The following is a 17,981-nucleotide window of genomic DNA, read 5'->3' as shown; positions in this document are numbered from 1 at the left end:
TTTGAGGGTGTCACGGGGGAACAGGCTGGTGCTAGCTGAATAGCCGTGAATTGGGGCCCTTTCCAGGGCATGCACACACTAGGGTACGCCTCCTTGGGCCGACCTCGAATCCTTCAGCCCCTGTTCCACGCAGTGAGTCCACCTGAGTAGGACACCTGGGGAAGCCTTGTGCACCCCCCAAAGGGGCTATGCACCCCAACTTCTGCAGTCAGCAGTGACTCCCAGCCAGGGGGGTACCCCAGAAGGGTTTGTTAGGCCTCTGGACCAGTGGAGAAACGTTCATTGTTAGCACAGAGAGCAGGACGTCTCAGCAAAGTCCATCTTGGTCAGACCCAGAGCCCAGGGCCGCCAGCTGCATGTGTGTCTGTATCTCCAACAGGTCAGAACTGGCTGGCTTCCTGCCCAGGTCAGGCTCATCAGTTGCCAGGAAACAAGTTGTCCATTGGCTGGGCCCAGGCAGCGAGGGGCCCTCACACCTGGTCCTCTAGGGGTCTCTCCGGATGCCCTTGTCCCACCACCTGGTTAATCGTGCAGCATGTGAGGGAAACTGAGACCCATTAAGAAAACCCCCCACTTCATCACAGAGGGTCACTGGGTCCTGGTGCTGGGGTTGTTCTGGGTCACGGCATGAGGGTTGCTGAGTTGTCTGTCTCAGATGCTTAAGGGTCACTGAGAGGTTAGCGAGCGTCTCCTGCTTTGGGAGGAAGTGGGGCTGGGGTGGGGGGGGGAGGGCTGGGAACCAGGACTCCTGGGTTCTGTGGGTGGGGAGCAAGGTCTGGCAGGTTAGAGATCTTGACTAGGTGGACGAGCAGTGGCCACAAGGGGCCGGGCTGTGAATTGTGGGAGGACAATGCCCCGAAGCTCTGTGCTTGCGTAGGGTCGGAGAGGACGGTGGGGGACTGGGTCCTCTCCCCAAGGGCGGGAGCTTGGAACAGAAATGGTTCTGGCACCGTTGGAGGAGGTCAGAGCTAGAGTCTGGAGGGACAGATGGGGACGATCCTGCCCCAGGCAGGTACGGGCTACGTGGGCCTTGACGGAGTGTCTCCTTCTCTGCTGGTCTCCACGGTATGAGATCTTCCTTCAGTGCGGGTGGGGATTGGCTGAAAGGAACGGGGACGTTCTCAGACCTAAGAGCTGACCCCAGTGCCTCGATGCCACACTAGGGGGCGCTGTGTCACTTGGAGCGGGGTGCGGGGGTGGCTCTGCAGGGGGCTCTCCCCTGGCAGTCAGTGCTCCTGCTCCCCACAGCACCCCCACCCCCTGGGAGAGGGCAGGGCTGGAGTAGCCAGGAGCTCCCCGCACAGCCAGCACCCCGCCCCCTCCCCACAGCGCCCTCTACTGCTGTCTGGGATGTGACCAAATGGTGGATTCACACGGCTGGTACCACGGCCTGGATAGAACAATTTTATTATTGTAAAGGCATCTTCACAGTGTTAATATTTGACAAATATTTTGTCCCCATTTCCCAGTCACCCCAGACCACCAAGGCTGGTGCCCCTGAATCCTGACCTGCAGCCCCCTGCTCGCCTGCCCCTGGGTTGCCCATAGTTTCTCCTGTATTTGATGGCAATGAATGTGGATTCCCTACCCCCCTGTCCGCCGGCTTGCCTCCTTTTCCCGCTCCTACTCCAAATCAATCAGGTCCCCCTGCGCTGTCTGGTCCCCTCCCGCTCTCCCCTCCCTCCATCTCGCCCTCAGTTTCATAATCTCCTCCCCAAACTGGCAGTGAAGCCCTTCAAAGTCTGGCAATCCCACTGCTTCCACCAATGGGCTGCGCTCCACAGCCCTCTCTTCCAGTGGTGTGGCCCCGAGGGCCCCGCTAGCCTGGTACTGTCCCTCCAGATCTGTCAACAGGGCCCGCAGGTAGTTGAAGCTGGCTGTGCTCAGAGCCCGCACCCAGCCCTCCATGGAGGCCTGGTCTTCAGCAGCCATCTTGTAAGCCCGGTGGCCCAGCGACCCGTGGGAATAGGAGATCTCAAAGGTGAAAGGCTCCGTGGCAGATTCCTGTAGCTCCACAGTGCAGCCCTCCAGCAGGATCAGCCCCAGCGGCTCGCGGTCCCCCTGCCGCTCCCAGTAAAAGAGCAGGTTCCCCCGTAACTCGCACCAGCGCCGCTGGTAGCTGCTGCTGCGTTCGCTCTTCTTGTACAGCCGCCCCTGCCGGTCAGGGGGCGCCACCATGCGGGAGTAGCCCAGGACGCTGGTTTCGTGCAACTTCATGTGGACGGGGACCTGGGAAGGGGGAGATAGGGAATGGGGCATGGGCCTTTCCCCGCTAGGGGGCACCAGCCCCAGGGCAGGGACTGGCTGGCTCAGGGGAGCAGGGAATAGCACACGGGGCCTCTCCCCTCCGGAGGGTGCCAGCCGCAACCCAGCCTTAGGGTGGGGCCTTTACCTGCCTTCGCCTGCTCTTCTGTCTGTGATCAGCCGGATCCACCTTTGTCCTGGAAATCTGCTGCCCCAATTTGGGGCGTGGGGGTCCCCAGTTTTCCCTTCCCCTTCTGTCTCTGGCGCAGAGCAGGGGTCACTTTTAAGGTTCAGCTATTGGATCTCAATTGTCCCCCCAGTCCAGCTCTGAGCCCCCGACACCTGTCCCTGCTAGTGTGTCTGCCGGGGGGAGGGGTGCACCAGTGGCTGTTCTGGGGTACAGCCCCCCTGGGCCCCCTTCTTATCCCTGCCCAGGGCACCTTACTGGGCAGGGGAACAGAAGAGCCAGAACAAGGAACTAACTTTAGGGGAGTTGCCTAGTCTGGAGTTCCCCTTGGTCCTAAAGAGATCCATGTTCCGGGGGAATTTGGGGGGCCTGGAGACGGACTGGGGGGCTGTCCCAGCTTAGAGGGTGTCCCCCAAAACGAAGCCCCGCCCTGGTTACACACAAGGGGGTGATACCACATCCTCAGCCCAAATGGGGGGGCTCCGGCTGCCTCGGCCTGGGGGCCCCCTTCCGGGGGGGGGCAGGTGAGACTGGCCCTGGGGAAGTGCGGGGGGGTCCCCACAATGTGAGCCGGGGGATCTGGGGACCCCTCCGGTTCCTTCCCGGGCTGGCACGTGCCCGGGGTTGGGGGGCCGCGCACGGTGTCCCGGCCCCCCGCTCTGACCGCCGCGGGGCCCGAGGGTCCCTGCTGGGCAGGGGCCGCGCGGGGCCGCCCGGGGCCAAACGCCGCCGGTTCCTCCGAGGGGCCTGGGCCCCGGGCCGCTGCGGGGGGGGGGGGGCGGGGGGAGCCCGGGGATTTCCCGGCCCGCGGGGGGGGGAGGGTCTGACAAATCCGGGCGCTGCCCCTTTAAACGTTGCCATGACGCCGCTCCCCACGGTAGCCAATGGGCTGAAGCCAGCGGCTGCTAGGAGGTGACGTCATTTCCTCTTCCTCCCGCACTCCCCTCCCCCAGAACAGGCTCCTGCCCCTTTAAGTCCTGCCCTCACTCCAGCCCCGCCCCCATTGCTGTCCGTGGGGCGGAAGCCGTGCGGTGACGTCACTTCCTGTGAGGCCCTGTCGGGGGCGGTCCAAACTGCCTTATCCCGGGGGGGCTCCAGCCCCAGCCAATGAGAGGAAGCGGCGAGAAACGAGACCAACCCGGGGCCAGGGGCGGGGCGTGGGGGAAGCCCTGTTTGGTGACGTCAGATCCGGGACGGAAGGAGGGCGGGCTGACCCGGAAGTGGTTATTGCGCGAGGTGCCTGCGAGCTCCGGAGACGGGTGAGCGGCGCAGCTAGCGGGGAGCTGATTTGCATATGCAAATAAGGGGGCTGTGGGGTCCCCGGGTGGGGGGCAGCCTGCTCCCGAGGGGGGGCCGGTGTCAGGCCCCGGGGGGTGATTGGCATATGCAAATGAGGGGTGGAGCCTGGAGGGCGCAGTCGCCCCTCCCCCCATTCCTATGGGGCCGCCCCCATGCGGGGCTCTCCCGGGGGGAGCTGCAGGTTATTTGCATATGCAAATTAGGGCGTTCCAGGTGTCCCCTGGTTGGGCTGAAATCGGGGCCTGCGCTGGGGTTATCCCCACCAGCGTCATTTGCATATGCAAATTAGAAGGCTGGGATGGGGGGTTGCCCCTTAGCTCCCCCCGGGGAGGGTGGGGCTGGTCTGCCCCGGCGTGGTGGGGGGGCCCTGCGGGGTACGGGCAGGCTGGGAAAGGGGGGACATCTCGAAGGGAGCTCATTTGCATATGCAAATATGTGTTAGCGCTAGGCCGGTGTTTACTAGCCGGGACCCCCAGCCGGTGCAGGCGGCTCTCGTGCGAGGGGCACAAGGGGGGGAAGTCACCTCCCCACGGGGCCCAGCCCAGGCCCCCACGCTCCCCTCGACACCCCCTCACCTGTCCAGAGTGGTACCAGGGCAGCACCTGTAAAACGAAGCTCTGGGCCCCTGCGGCCACCTGTGCTTCCAGGGGTCTCTGAGGATCCAGCAGCGCCTCACATTGAAAACTGCTTAAAGGAAAGCAGGGTGGGAAAGACAATCACCCCATTTCCCTTAACACGCTATCGCTGCCTCCCTTACTTCCAAACGAAGCTTCTGCCAGGATTGCTCCCCGCCAGGCACAGGAGAGCAGAGATGCTGCACCAGCTGGGATTGATGGAAGAGAGGCACAGAACTGTGTGTGCCATCTGCATCTTGCTAGAACTACAGTCTATGTTCCATTATTTTCCGCAGCATGACATACTGGAGGGGCAATCGAAATCAGCCTGGCAGAACGTGCATGAGAACTGGCTCTGGACAGAGAAGCAATTGATCAAAATCACATTCTCCGACCTCTTGGGGCCAAATCCTGTTCCCATTGAGCTCAAAAGGAGTTTTGCTATTGAGTTCAATGAGATCAGGCTTTCACATTGGAGAGGAAAGAACAAAACCTCTCAGGCAAGGGCTGTGTTGCTTGTTCCACAAGTATCAAAGGCTGCTGACTCGTGAGAAAGTCATTAGACATCTGATCTTTGTCCATTGCAAGAGAGAACTCAGCAATCAATGGGGCTAGGACAGTCTCTGTACCAGATCCAGCTCATAAGTCCATCTGCAAAGGCTCAAGGAAATATGAAGGCTCCAGATTACCTTAAAGTTCTCAGTCCCTTGGTTCGAAAACTCCCGTTAGTAGATGTTCATAGTCCAGAGTGTGGAGCAGGAAAGAGGCCAAATGGGGATGCTTCCAGGCCAAGGCCTTTTAGCTTCTGCCAAGTGCCAAGTGAAGGGAAATCTGTTCTCACTGTGGAAGATGGTGTTTGGAGTCACACGGGCAAGTTACACGTCCATCACCTCCACCTCTCTTCTGGTTAGAACAGTCACAAAAAGTCCATTCAGTGTAGACAGGCGTTTTCCAGGGTCCATTGTGAGCTAAGGGTTCCTTAATGGGCCATTCAGCTTGACTTGTCCCTTCATGCACTGGCTGAATACCTTGCGGGTGTTACCGCAGGAGCAAACGTTAGTACACATCGCTAATATTTGTAACGTCAGATGCCAGGATGTATATACATGCATAGAAATAGTGTAGTCATAAGTACCAGCTGTTTCACCTACATGACTATTCCCAAAAGAGATTCTTAACAATCACACCGCGTAGCTGAGACCCTCTGTGCCAGCACCACGCCCCACTGGAGCTTTGTTATCTGTTATGTAACAACAGAGATGGAGCCAGTGACTTGACTCTGTCGTTTAGCCGAAAAGGGCTAGGTTCATTTTTAGCTGTTCAGGTATGACTGCGTTTTTAGCCAGGGGCACTGGCAGGCACACATTCAGGGTAACGGGCTTCAGAGTTCATAGAATCATAGAGTATCAGGGTTGGAAGGGACCTCTGGAGGTATCTAGTCCAACCCCCTGCTCAAAGCAGGACCAAACCCCAACTAAATCATCCCAGCCAGGGCTTTGTCAAGCTGAGCCTTGAAAACCTCTAAGGAAGGAGATTCCACCACCTCCCTAGGGAACCCATTCCAGGGCTTCACCACCCTCCTAGTGAAATAGTGTTTCCTAATATCCAACCTAAACCTCCCCCACTGCAACTTGAGATCATTGCTCCTTGTTCTGTCATCTGGTACCACCGAGAACAGCCAAGCTCCATCCTCTTTGGAACCCCCTTTCAGGTAGTTGAAGGCTGCTATCAAATCCCCCCTCACTCTTCTCTTCTGCAGACTAAACTATCCCAGTTCCCTCAGCCTCTCCTCATAAGTCACGTGCTCCAGCCCCCTAATCATTTTTGTTGCCCTCCGCTGGACTCTTTCCAATTTTTCCACATCCTCCTTGCAGCGTGGGGCCCAAAACTGGACACAGTACTCCAGATGAGGCCTCACCGATGTCAGGGAATGATCATGTCCCTCGATCTGCTGGCAATGCCCCTACTTATACAGCCTAATATGCCACTGGCCTTCTTGGCAACAAGGACACACTGCTGACTCATATCCAGCTTCTCGTCCACTGTAACCCCTAGGTCCTTTTCTGCAGAAGTGCTTCCTAGCCGTTCGGTCCCTAGTCTGTAGCTGTTCATGGGATTCTTCCATCCTAAGTGCAAGACTCTGCACTTGTCCTTGTTGAACCTCATCAGGTTTCTTTTGGCCCAGTCCTCTAATTTGTCTAGGTCCCTCTGTATCCTGTCCCTACCCTCCAGCGTATCTACCACTCCTCCCAGTTTAGTGTCATCGGCAAACTTGTTGAGGGTGCAGTCAACGCCATCCTCCAGATCATTAATATTGAACAAAACCGGCCCCAGGGCCGACCCTTGGGGCACTCCACTTGATACCGGCTGCTAACTAGACATGGAGCCATTGGTCACTACCCGTTGAGCCTGACGGTCTAGCCAGCTTTCTATCCGCCTTATAATTCCTTTGCAGTTAACTTTTGAATGGTCATCAACCTGGCATGGGCTGAGGTGGTTTAAAGCAGAACGCAGGTTTTTAGGTTTGCAAATCTGTGGACCTCTGCCTCTTTCTTTGAGATGAATGTCATGGATAATTCAGACCAGTGGGGAGAAACAGAATAAAAAACACTGTTTACATTTTTTCTGTTCCCTCTGACCAACTTAACAGCACAATACATATGCTAACAAACGTAAAAAAGGCCTTTGTTTAAATTTATTAGCGTGTGTATTGTGCTGTTAAAGCCATATAAAGAATGATGCCCTCCCTAGCCATGTTCTGCTCCTTTAAGGAAGATAGTGCAGCCCCACCCCCGCCTTCGGAGGTGGGGGGGCGGGGGGGCTAGTCCCTTGTCTTTTCGGTACCCAGTGCCCACTAAAAATCTCTTGCGGTACCGGAGTGCACCACCCAACTAGCACCACTGCCCTCGGATAAGGGGCTTATCGGTGACCAGCTGGGGTGGGCGTGGCTGGGACAGCAGCCCCAGGTCATGTGGGGCTTGTTATCGTAGGGTCTCCTCTGCCAGGGCCTGATGGGTTGGCGCAGGGTCTCTTGTGAGTTATCAATTTGTTACGGCAAGGTCCTGCTTAGCCAGCTCCTGCTATCGTCTGTTGTGAGCAGCGGTTTGTTATTGTAGGGTCTTTTGTTTGGGACTCGGTTTGTTATCACAGGGCGTTGCTTTGGGATCGTCCCTTTATCATAGGGTCTCTTCAGCGCTTCTCTCTGTGGGGCTGCAGGCAGACCCCAGGGAGGGGCAGTGAGGCCCGTCTGGGGGGGCTGGCACTGGGGGACCCCCCCTTTCTCACCCAGCTGTCCTCTCCCCCCAGGACCGGCAGGGACCAGAATGCCCAAGCGCAAGGTGACATTCGAGGACCAGGCCGAGGGGGACGAGGAGGAGGAGGAGCTGGCCATTCCTAAGAAGAAGGTGAGTTACGGGGATGGGGTGTAGTGGGGGGGGAACCCCCAGGGGGCAAGGGATCTCTGTGGAGTGGGGAGGCATTGGGTATTGGGGGGTCTCCAGAGGACACAGGGTCCCTTTTGGGGGTATGGGGGTGTCTCCAGTGGGCACAGAATTCCTGTTGGGGGGATGGGGGTGCGGGGGGAATTCAGTCGTTTTTGGAGGTAAGGGGTCCCTGGGGGTTGGAGGGGGGCCCCTGAGAGGGTATGACCAGGGAGTGGATGGGAATTGTGTTTAGGTGTCCCCCTGGGGTGCCTCAGGGGGACTCGTGGGTGGTATCCGGGGGGGGCAGCTGTGTCTCAGGGTGACCTGGGGGTGGTATCTGGAAGGGGACAGTGTCTCGGGGTGACCCAACAGGTGGTATTGGGGGGAAGCTGTGTCTCGGGGTGACCGGGGGGTGGTATCCCAGGGGGGCTGTGTCTTGGGGTGACCCAGGGGTTGGTATCTGGGGTGGGGGCTGTGTGTCGGGGTGACCTGGGTGGTGGTTGCTGGGAGGGGCTGTGTGTCTGGATCACCTGGGGATGGTGGGGGGCTGTGTGTCAGGGTGATCCCGGGTGGGGTATACAGGCTGACTGTGTATTGTCGTCACCTGGGGTTGGTATCTGTGTGTGGGAGGGGAGGGGCTGTATGTCGGGGTGACCCGGGGGATGGTGCCTGGCGGGGGTGCTGTTTCTTGGGGTGGCCAAGGGGACCTAACATCCCTCTCCCCAGCTGACAGAGCCTGGCCTGGGGGCCAGCGGCCCAGGGAGCCGCTTCAAGGGGAAACACTCCCTGGACAGTGACGAGGAAGACGAGGATGAGGAGGGGGATGGTGGCCGGGCCAGTAAATACGACATCCTGGCATCAGAGGACGTGGAGGGTGAGACCCTGGTCTGTCTGAGGGGGCCGGGATCCTGTGAGGAGGGGCTTGGGGGGGTGATCCAGGCGAGAAGGGGGCTGGACCGGGGGAAGGAGGGGAAACGGGAGGTGATCCAGGGGGGAAGGAGGGGAGACGGGGGCTGATCCTGCAGGCGAGAATGGGGGAGCCTGGCTGACTAAGCTGGGGCTGGGCAGAGCAGGGAAGTCGGGGGGGCTGGTGGCCTGACGGGCAGGGGGTCTCCCCGGGCAGGGCAGGAGTCGGCCACCATCGACTACGAGGACGGGGTGCGGATCACCCCCTTCAATCTGGAGGAGGAGATGGAGGAGGGGCACTTCGACTCGGAGGGGAACTATTTCCTGCGCCGCGAGGCACTGATCCGGGACAACTGGCTGGACAACATCGACTGGGTGAGACGGGGCTTGGAATCGGGGGCTAGAAGGGGGTCAAGCCAAGGGGGGGAGAGGGGAGCCGGGACGGGGGCAGGAGAGGGGGGCGGGGGAGGGTGAGGAGAGCTGGGGCGGGAGCAGGAGAGGGGAGCTGGGGCGGGGGAATGGAGCCGGGGCGGGGGCAGGAGAGGGAGGCCGAGGCCGGCTGGACCAGGACTGATCCCCGCCCCCCACAGGTGCGGATCAAGGAGCAGCCCCCCGGCAGCCAGCAGCCCCCCAGCGAGGGGCAGGAGGAGGACGGGGGGCGCCCCCTGCTGGACAAGCAGACGCTGCTGGAGGGGATGGTGGAGATGGTGCGGCCGGGGGAGACCGTGGCCCGGGCCATCCAGCGCCTGGGCAGCAAGGGTGGGGCCCGGGGCTCGCGCCCCCGCCGGGCCTGGACCCGTGCCAAGGCTGGGGCCCCCGCCCCGCCCGAGGAGGGGGAGGCGCCGGGCTCCCCCCAGAGGCGGGAGCAGCTGGAGCGTCTCTCGGGATTGGCTGACCAGATGGTGGGGCGGGGTGTCTACGAGATCTACCAGGAGACCCGCGAAAAGCTGGCGCTCAGGCTGCGGGCACTGACCCAGCCCCCGCCCGCCCAGCCCCCGCCCGCCCTCGACATGTTCGCCGAGGACATCGATGAGGCCAGGCTGAGAACCCAGGCGTCCGGTGAGACATTGGGGGGAGGGGCACCACCAGGGCTATGGGGGGGCAGGGCTGGGAGGGGCTGCGGGGGGAGAGTGAGGGGCACCAGGGGGGCAGGGCTGGCAGGGGCTGTGTGGGGGAGTGAGGGGCGTGGGGAGGGCAGGGCTGTCCCGGCGGGGGCTGTGTGGGGGAGTGAGGGGCGTGGGGGGGGCTGTCCCGGCGGGGGCTGTGTGGGGGAGTGAGGGGCGTGGGGGGGGGCAGGGCTGGCCCGTCGGGGGCAGTGGGGGGGAGTGAGGGGCGTGGGGGGGCAGGGCTGTCCCGGCGGGGGCTGTGTGGGGGAGTGAGGGGGGTAGGGGGGGCTGGCCCGGCGGGGGCTGTGTGGGGGAGTGAGGGGCGTGGGGGGGCAGGGCTGGCAGGGACTGTGTGGGGGAGTGAAGGGCGTGGGGGGGGCAGGGCTGGCCCGGCGGGGGCTGTGTGGGGGAGTGAGGGGCATGTGGGGGGCAGGGCTTGCCCGGCGGGGGCTTTGGGGGGGAGTGAGGGGTGGGGGGGGCAGGGCTGGCCCGGCGGGGGCTGTGTGGGGAAGTGAGGGGCGTGTGAGGGGCAGGGCTGGCAGGGGCTGTGTGGGGGAGTGAGGGGCGTGGGGGGTCAGGGCTGGCCCGGCGGGGGCTGTGTGGGGGCGTGAGGGGCGTGGGGGGGCAGGACTGGCCCGGCGGGGGCTGTGTGGGGGGCAGGGCTGGCCCGGCAGGGGCTGTGTGGGGGAGTGAGGGGCGGGGGGGGCAGGGCTGGCCCGTCGGGGGCAGTGGGGGGGAGTGAGGGGTGTGGGGGGGCAGGGCTGGCCCGGCGGGGGCTGTGGGGGGGCGTGAGGGGCGTGGGGGGCAGGGCTGGCCTGTCAGGGGCTGTGTGGGGGAGTGAGGGGCATGGGGGGGGGCAGGGCTGGCCCGGCGGGGGCTGTGTGGGGCGTGAGGGGCGTGGGGGGGGCAGGGCTGGCCCGGCGGGGGCTGTGTGGGGAAGTGAGGGGGGCAGGGCTGTCCCGGCAGGGGCTGTGTGGGGAAGTGAGGGGGGCAGGGCTGGCCCGGCGGGGGCTGTGTGGGGGCGTGAGGGGCGTGTGGGGGGCAGGGCTGGCCCGGCGGGGGCTGTGTGGGGAAGTGAGGGGCGTGGGGGGGGCTGGCCTGGCGGGGGCTGTGTGGGGAAGTGAGGGGGGCGGGGCTGGCCTGGCGGGGGCTGTGTGGGGGCGTGAGGGGTGCGGGGGGGCAGGGCTGGCCCGGCGGGGGCTGTGTGGGGGAGTGAGGGGCGTAGGGGAGGCTGGCCCGGCGGGGGCTGTGGGGGGGCGTGAGGGGCGTGGGGGGAGCTGTCTCGGCGGGGGCTGTGTGGGGGCGTGAGGGGCGTGGGGGGGGCTGGCCTGGCGGGGGCTGTGTGGGGAAGTGAGGGGGGCGGGGCTGGCCCGGCGGGGGCTGTGTGGGGGCGTGAGGGGTGCGGGGGGGCAGGGCTGGCCCGGCGGGGGCTGTGTGGGGGAGTGAGGGGCGTAGGGGAGGCTGGCCCGGCGGGGGCTGTGGGGGGGCGTGAGGGGCGTGGGGGGAGCTGTCTCGGCGGGGGCTGTGTGGGGGCGTGAGGGGCGTGGGGGGGGCTGGCCCGGCGGGGGCTGTGTGGGGAAGTGAGGGGCGCGGGGCTGGCCCGGCGGGGGCTGCGTGGGGGCGCGGGGGCTGCGGACGGGCGTGCGAACGCCCTGCCGGGCGGTGTTTGTCCAGCAGGGGGTGCTGCGGCGGCGCTGCAGCCCCGGGCCGGCGAGGAGCCGCTGGCCGAGGTGATGTGGGAGTACAAATGGGAGAACACGAACGGGGCCGAGCTCTACGGGCCCTTCAGCAGCACCCAGATGCAGGTGAGACCCCAGTGCAGGGCCAGGGGGCCCGTGTGCCCAGCCCCCCCCTTGCTCCCACGGCGCCACCTCCCGGCGCTGGGCCCCCTGTAACCAGCCCTGCCCCACCCCGAGGGGCTGCGTCCCAGCACGGGGTGAGGGGTCCTTGTGTGCCAAGCCCCCCCGCCCCCGCTCCAGAGGGGCCTGTCCCAGCGCCGGGCAAGGGGTCCCCATGTAATCAGCGCCTCGCCCCGAGGGGCCACGTCCCAGCGCTGGGCCCTGTGTAACCAGCCCCCCGCCTCGAGGGCCTGCCTCCTGGCGCCAGGCCCCCTCTAACCAACCCCCCACCACCACCCCGAGGGGCCACGTCCTGACGCCAGGACCCCTGTATCCAGACCCCCACACACCACCACCCTGAGGGGCCACGTCCTGGCACCAGGACCCCTGTATCCAGACCCCCACACACCACCACCCCGAGGGGCCGCGTCCTGGCACCGGGCCCCCTGTAACCAGCCCCACCACCACCACCCCAAGGGGCCACGTCCCGACACAAGGCCCCCTGCCACCCTCCCCAAAGGGCCATGTCCCAGCGCTGGGCCCTGTGTAACCAGCTCCCCGCCCCGAGGTGCCGCATCCTGACGCCAGGCCCCCTGTAACCAGCCTCCCCGCCACCGCCCCCTGAAGGGCCACATCCCAGCGCTGGGCCCTGTGTAACCAGCTCCCCGCCCCGAGGGGCCATGTCCTGTAACCAGCCCCCCCGCCCCCCTCCCCCAGGGGCCACGTCCCAGCGCCAGGCCCCTGTAACCGGCTGCGTCTCTCCCCCGGCAGGAGTGGGTGAACCAGGGCTATTTCAAGGAGGGCGTTTACTGCCGCAAGGCCGACAATTCGCAAGGCCAATTCTACAACTCGAAGCGGGTGGATTTTGACCTGTACACGTGATCCGTGACCGGCCTGCGACCCCTGGAGCCGAGGGGCTGGACTCGAGTCTGGGGGAGCCAGGGAGGGAGGTCGGGGTGCATACAGGTTGGGGGGGTTGACCCTAGCTTGTGGGGTGTGGATGTCTCGTTGTCTTTTTTTTTTTTTTTTTTTTCAGATTAAAATATATCTATGTCTTGTACTGTGCTGGTGCTGCCGTCTGCTGGCTGGTGTCTGTATCGGGGGCCTGGACAGCCCTGGCAAATGGGGATTCTCCTGCCAGCCCCCGGGGGTCAGGTCCTTGGCGTCTTGGATTCATACCTAGTGCCTGTGGGCTGGGTTGTTATGGTGTGGTCTCTCGGGAGGGGCAGGGCTGTTTGGGTCTGTTTGTTTTTGTAGGGTCTTCTGGGAGAAGCAGGGCTCTGTGTATTGCTTGGTTTTTGCAGGGTCTCTTGTGGTGGCTGCCTTGTTACTGTAGGGTCTCATGAGAGCAAGGGCTTTTGTGCCTGTTTTGCTTTGTCATTGTAGGGTCTCTCCTGAGCTCTTGAACACTGGGCCTCTCCGTGTGCCATTTTGTTATCGTAGGGTCTTAGAAATGCTGCGACTGTGTGCTTCATGGACTCTCAGGGTTGGTGTCTAGTCCCTCCCCCCTGCTCAAAGCTGGACCAATCCCAGCCAGGGCTTTGTCAGGCCAGGCCTTAGTACTGGGGCAATAGCAAATATGGCTTTGTTTCTGTAGGGTCTTATGAGTGGCTGAGCTGTGTGTTTTGGCTGTTGTCGGGCACTGACAAATGCTGCTTTGTTAGGATAGTGTCTCTCACGAGAATAAAGGCTGTGCATGGTTCCTTTATTGTCATATGGATCTTCTGTGTTATTGTAGGGTCTCCTGGTCTGTTGTTGCAATGCCTGGGGCAGTGCGTGCCAGCTAATTACTGCTGGTTCCCTGTGGGGGCCGGTTTCTTACTGTGGAATCTGGAGCCGTGTGCTGGGTTGTTGTTGTAGGGTCTTCGGTATTGTTATAGGGTCTCCTAGTCTGTTCTTGCAAGGGCTGGGACTGCGTGCATGTCGGTCTATCACTGCGGGTGCAAAACTGCTTGGAAAACCGCTCCCAGAGAGTCGGTATCTGGTTCACCGTCCTGCTGGAAGGGCAAATCGAGTGGGGTCCCGCAGGGATCGGTTCTGGGTCCGGGGCTGGTCCCTGTCTTCAGCGATGATTGCGGTAATGGCACAGAGATACACTGACGACGTCTGTGGATGATCCCGAGCTGGGAGGGGTGGCGAGTGCTTTGCAGGATGGGATGAAAATTCGAAATGCTCTGGACAAACTGGAGAAATGGTCTGATGTAGAGAAGATGAAATTCAAGGATAAATGCAAAGTGCTCCACCTAGGCAGGAACAATCAGCCGCACACACACACTGGGACATGACTGTGCCTAGCGGGGAGAACTGCGGAAAGGGTCCTTGGGGTCAGAGTGGACCACAAGCTAAATATGTCTCAACGGCGTAAGGCTGTTGCAACTACAGCAGCCATCCTTCTGGGCTGTATCAGCCGGAGTGTTGTAAGCCAGACACGAGAAGTCGTTCTTCCGCTCCACCCCGCGGTGATACAGAATCAGCTGCAGGATCCGGCTCTGGGGCCCACGTTTCAGCAAAGATGTGGGGAAATTGGAGAGAGTCCAGAGAAGAGCAACAGAAATGATTCAAGGTCCAGGAAACATGAGCTGTGAGGGGAGATTGAAAGAACTGGGGGTGTTCAGTCTGGAGAAGAGAAGACTGGGGGGGACGTGAGGACAGTTTTCGGGTACATGAAAGGTTGTTACAAGGAGGAGGGAGAAGAATTGTTCTCGTTAACCGCCGAGGACAGGACAAGACGCAATGGGCTTAAACTGCAGCCAGGGAGGTTCAGGCTGGACGTTAGGAAAACTTGCGGCCTGTCCGGGTGGTGAGGCGCTGGGTAGGCTGCCCAGGGAGGTTGTGGAATCTCCCGCACTGGGGATTTGGAAGAGCAGGTTGGACAAACCTCTGTCAGGGCTGGGCCAGATCCGCCTTTCCCAGACTGGGGGGCGTGGACCCCGCCGATCAACTCCTCCCGCCCACGCCCAGCGCCTCCTGCTCACTAAAACTCCGGCGGGCAGCAGGGCTCAGGCCGGTTCCACACTGCCCCGGCTCTGCACCGCGCCGGGAAGCAGCCAGAACGTCCCTGCAGGCCTGGGGGGCGAGGGGACTCCACGCGCTGCCCCCGCCCCGAGCAACGACTCCGCAGCTCCCATTGGCCAAACCCCCTCCCAGAACCTGCACCCCAACCCCCTCCTGTGCCAACCCCTCTCCCAGAGCCTGTACCCCAACCCGCTCCTGCGCCAACCCCACTCCCAGAGCCTAAACCCCAACCCGCTCCTGCACCAACCCCTCTCCCGGAGCCTGTACCCCAACCCCATCCTGCGCCAACCCCTCTCCCAGAGCCTAAACCCCAACCCCCTCCTGCACCAACCCCTCTCCCAGAGCCTGTACCCCAACCCCCTCCTGTGCCAACCCCTCTCCCAGAGCCTGTACCCCAACCCCCTCCTGCGCCAACCCCTCTCCCAGAGCCTAAACCCCAACCCGCTCCTGCGCCAACCCCTCTCCCAGAGCCTGCACCCCAAACCCCTCCTGCGCCAACCCCTCTCCCAGAACCTGCACCCCAACCCCCTCCTGCGCCAACCCCTCTCCCAGAACCTGCACCCCAACCCCCTCCTGCGCCAACCCCTCTCCCAGAACCTGCACCCCAAACCCCTCCTGCGCCAACCCCTCTCCCAGAGCCTAAACCCCAACCCGCTCCTGCACCAACCCCTCTCCCGGAGCCTGTACCCCAACCCCCTCCTGCGCCAACCCCTCTCCCAGAACCTGCACCCCAACCCCCTCCTGCGCCAACCCCTCTCCCAGAGCCTGTACCCCAACCCGCTCCTGCACCAACCCCTCTCCCAGAGCCTAAACCCCAACCCCTCCTGTGCCAACCCCTCTCCCGGAGCCTGCACCCCAACCCCCTCCTGCGCCAACCCCTCTCCCAGAGCCTGCACCCCAACCCCCTCCTGCACCAACCCCTCTCCCAGAGCCTGCACCCCAACCCCCTCCTGCACCAACCCCTCTCCCGGAGCCTGTACCCCAACCCCCTCCTGCGCCAACCCCTCTCCCAGAGCCTGCACCCCAACCCCCTCCTGCGCCAACCCCTCTCCCAGAGCCTAAACCCCAACCCCTCCTGTGCCAACCCCTCTCCCAGAGCCTGTACCCCAACCCGCTCCTGCGCCAACCCCTCTCCCAGAACCTGCACCCCAACCCCCTCCTGCGCCAACCCCTCTCCCGGAGCCTGTACCCCAACCCCCTCCTGTGCCAACCCCTCTCCCAGAGCCTGCACCCCAACCCCCTCCTGCGCCAACCCCTCTCCCAGAGCCTGCACCCCAACCCCCTCCGCCAACCCCTCTCCCAGAGCCTGCACCCCAACCCCCTCCTGCACCAACCCCTCTCCCAGAGCCTGCACCCCAACCCCCTCCTGCACCAACCCCTCTCCCGGAGCCTGTACCCCAACCCCCTCCTGCGCCAACCCCTCTCCCGGAGCCTGTACCCCAACCCGCTCCTGCGCCAACCCCTCTCCCGGAGCCTGTACCCCAACCCGCTCCTGCGCCAACCCCTCTCCCGGAGCCTGTACCCCAACCCCCTCCTGCACCAACCCCTCTCCCAGAACCTGCACCCCAAACCCCTCCTGCACCAACCCCTCTCCCAGAACCTGCACCCCAACCCCCTCCTGCGCCAACCCCTCTCCCAGAGCCTGCACCCCAACCCCCTCCTGCACCAACCCCTCTCCCAGAACCTGCACCCCAACCCCTCCTGCACCAACCCCTCTCCCAGAGCCTGCACCCCAACCCCCTCCTGTGCCAACCCCTCTCCCAGAACCTGCACCCCAACCCCCTCCTGCGCCAACCCCTCTCCCGGAGCCTGCACCCCAACCCCCTCCTGTGCCAACCCCTCTCCCGGAGCCTGTACCCCAACCCCCTCCTGTGCCAACCCCTCTCCCGGAGCCTGTACCCCAACCTCCTCCTGTGCCAACCCCTCTCCTGGAGCCTGTACCCCAACCCCCTCCTGCCCCAACCCCTCTCCCAGAGCCTGCACCCCAAACCCCTCCTCACCAACCCCCCTCCCAGAGCCTGCACCCCAACCCCCTCCTGTGCCAACCCCTCTCCCAGAGCCTGTACCCCAACCCCCTCCTGCGCCAACCCCTCTCCCAGAGCCTGCACCCCAAACCCCTCCTGCGCCAACCCCTCTCCCAGAGCCTGCACCCCAACCCCTCCTGCGCCAACCCCTCTCCCAGAGCCTGTACCCCAACCCCCTCCTGCGCCAACCCCTCTCCCAGAGCCTGGACCCCTCCCTCACCCAAACTCCCTCCCGGAGCCTACACCCCTTCCCCCTCCCACCCCCAAACTCCCGGCCCCAGCCTGGGACAGTGAATGAGGGTGGGGGAGAGTGAGTGACAGGGAGGGGGCTGGAGGCCAGAACTTACCACCGTGGCTCAGCACCAGAGGAGAAGAGGCAGTTCGAGGTCCTTTAGAAAGTGGAAGTGAAATCTCACGGGGGAACATGTGTAAACGGAAAACGAGGCAGGACCACAAGAGAATTTGAAGAGCAGCTCGCTGAGGACACCCAAGCGAACAGGAACGTTCACGTCCCTCAGAAGCTGCTCACCAAGCAGTGGGGCCAGGACGTGGAGGTGCCAGCGGAGCACTCGGGCGATCCGGCCATCGTGGAGAAACGAAGTGAACTCTGTGCCTGAGTCTTCACGGCTCAGGGCGAGGAGATTCCCAACCCGAGTCGTGCTTAGGTGACAGACCTGGGGAACTGCCCCAGACTGAGGGTCGGGAGGGGAGGCTTTGGAACAAATCGATAAACTGAGCAGCAAGAAGTCACCAGGCCCAGCTGGTATCACCCACGAACTCGCAGCTCTGTGCCCTCTTATTTCAATCAGCTCCTGGCCCCGCTGACTGGAGGTTCGTTAACGTGGCGCCAGCTTTTCAGAAAGGCTCCAGGAGTGATGCAGAAAAGTGGCCCCGCTGGGTCAGGCCAAAGGTCCATCCAGCCCGGCATCCTGTCTGCCACAGTGGCCAGTGCCGCTGTCACGGGGTGTGGGGGAGTCAGGGCCCCGCACCCCCCACTTCCTGCGATTCCCCGGGACTCTCAGCCGGCCAATGACACAGAAGGTTATTAGATGACAGGAACACAGGCCGAAACAGAGCTTGTGGGTACCGACAACACGACCCCTAAGTCAGGTCCATCTTGGGGGGCAGGGAGCTCCGACCCCTGCCCTGGGGCTCCCTCCATTTCCCCAGCCAGCTCCAAACTGCTACTCTCCAGCCCCCCCTCTGGCCTTTGTCTCTTTCCCGGGCCAGGAGGCACCTGATCTCTTTGTTCTCCAACATCTTCAGCTGGCACCTGGCAGAGGAGGGGCCCAGGAGACATCGGTCATTCTCTGTGCAGACACCATC

At 63.1% G+C, this 17,981-nt stretch overlaps 2 protein-coding genes across 8 annotated transcripts; one reads left to right on the top strand and one right to left on the bottom strand.

The window, feature by feature from the left end:
* Nucleotides 1-1,393: 1,393 nt before the first annotated feature.
* On the bottom strand, nt 1,394-3,072 carry LOC115643798 (sesquipedalian-1-like). 2 transcript variants are annotated; one of them, XM_030547795.1, is made up of 2 exons: nt 2,397-3,072; nt 1,394-2,229 (listed from the first exon to the last, which is right to left on the bottom strand). In XM_030547795.1, the coding sequence occupies exon 2, from the start codon at nt 2,215-2,217 to the stop codon at nt 1,624-1,626; it is 594 nt and encodes a 197-aa protein (XP_030403655.1). In that variant the 5' UTR covers nt 2,218-2,229; nt 2,397-3,072; the 3' UTR covers nt 1,394-1,623. The 2 variants fall into 2 exon arrangements, with proteins under 2 accessions (XP_030403655.1, XP_030403654.1); XM_030547794.1 differs by having other exon boundaries at nt 2,393-3,069.
* Nucleotides 3,073-3,595: 523 nt separating this feature from the next.
* CD2BP2 (CD2 cytoplasmic tail binding protein 2) lies at nt 3,596-12,681 on the top strand. Of its 6 annotated transcripts, none has more exons than XM_030547828.1 (7): nt 3,596-3,690; nt 7,651-7,748; nt 8,493-8,640; nt 8,890-9,047; nt 9,263-9,731; nt 11,453-11,583; nt 12,388-12,681. In XM_030547828.1, the coding sequence occupies exons 2-7, from the start codon at nt 7,668-7,670 to the stop codon at nt 12,496-12,498; spliced, it is 1,098 nt and encodes a 365-aa protein (XP_030403688.1). In that variant the 5' UTR covers nt 3,596-3,690; nt 7,651-7,667; the 3' UTR covers nt 12,499-12,681. The 6 variants fall into 6 exon arrangements, with proteins under 6 accessions (XP_030403688.1, XP_030403690.1, XP_030403686.1 ...); XM_030547830.1 differs by lacking the exon at nt 3,596-3,690 and adding an exon at nt 7,275-7,377; XM_030547826.1 differs by lacking the exon at nt 3,596-3,690 and adding an exon at nt 7,327-7,436.
* Nucleotides 12,682-17,981: the final 5,300 nt, after the last annotated feature.

The sequence above is a fragment of the Gopherus evgoodei genome, unplaced genomic scaffold (genome assembly GCF_007399415.2).
Source record: "Gopherus evgoodei ecotype Sinaloan lineage unplaced genomic scaffold, rGopEvg1_v1.p scaffold_71_arrow_ctg1, whole genome shotgun sequence".
Lineage (NCBI taxonomy): Eukaryota > Metazoa > Chordata > Testudines > Testudinidae > Gopherus > Gopherus evgoodei.
Note: the sequence above shows the minus strand (reverse complement) of the source record. Positions and strands in the feature narration are given on the sequence as shown.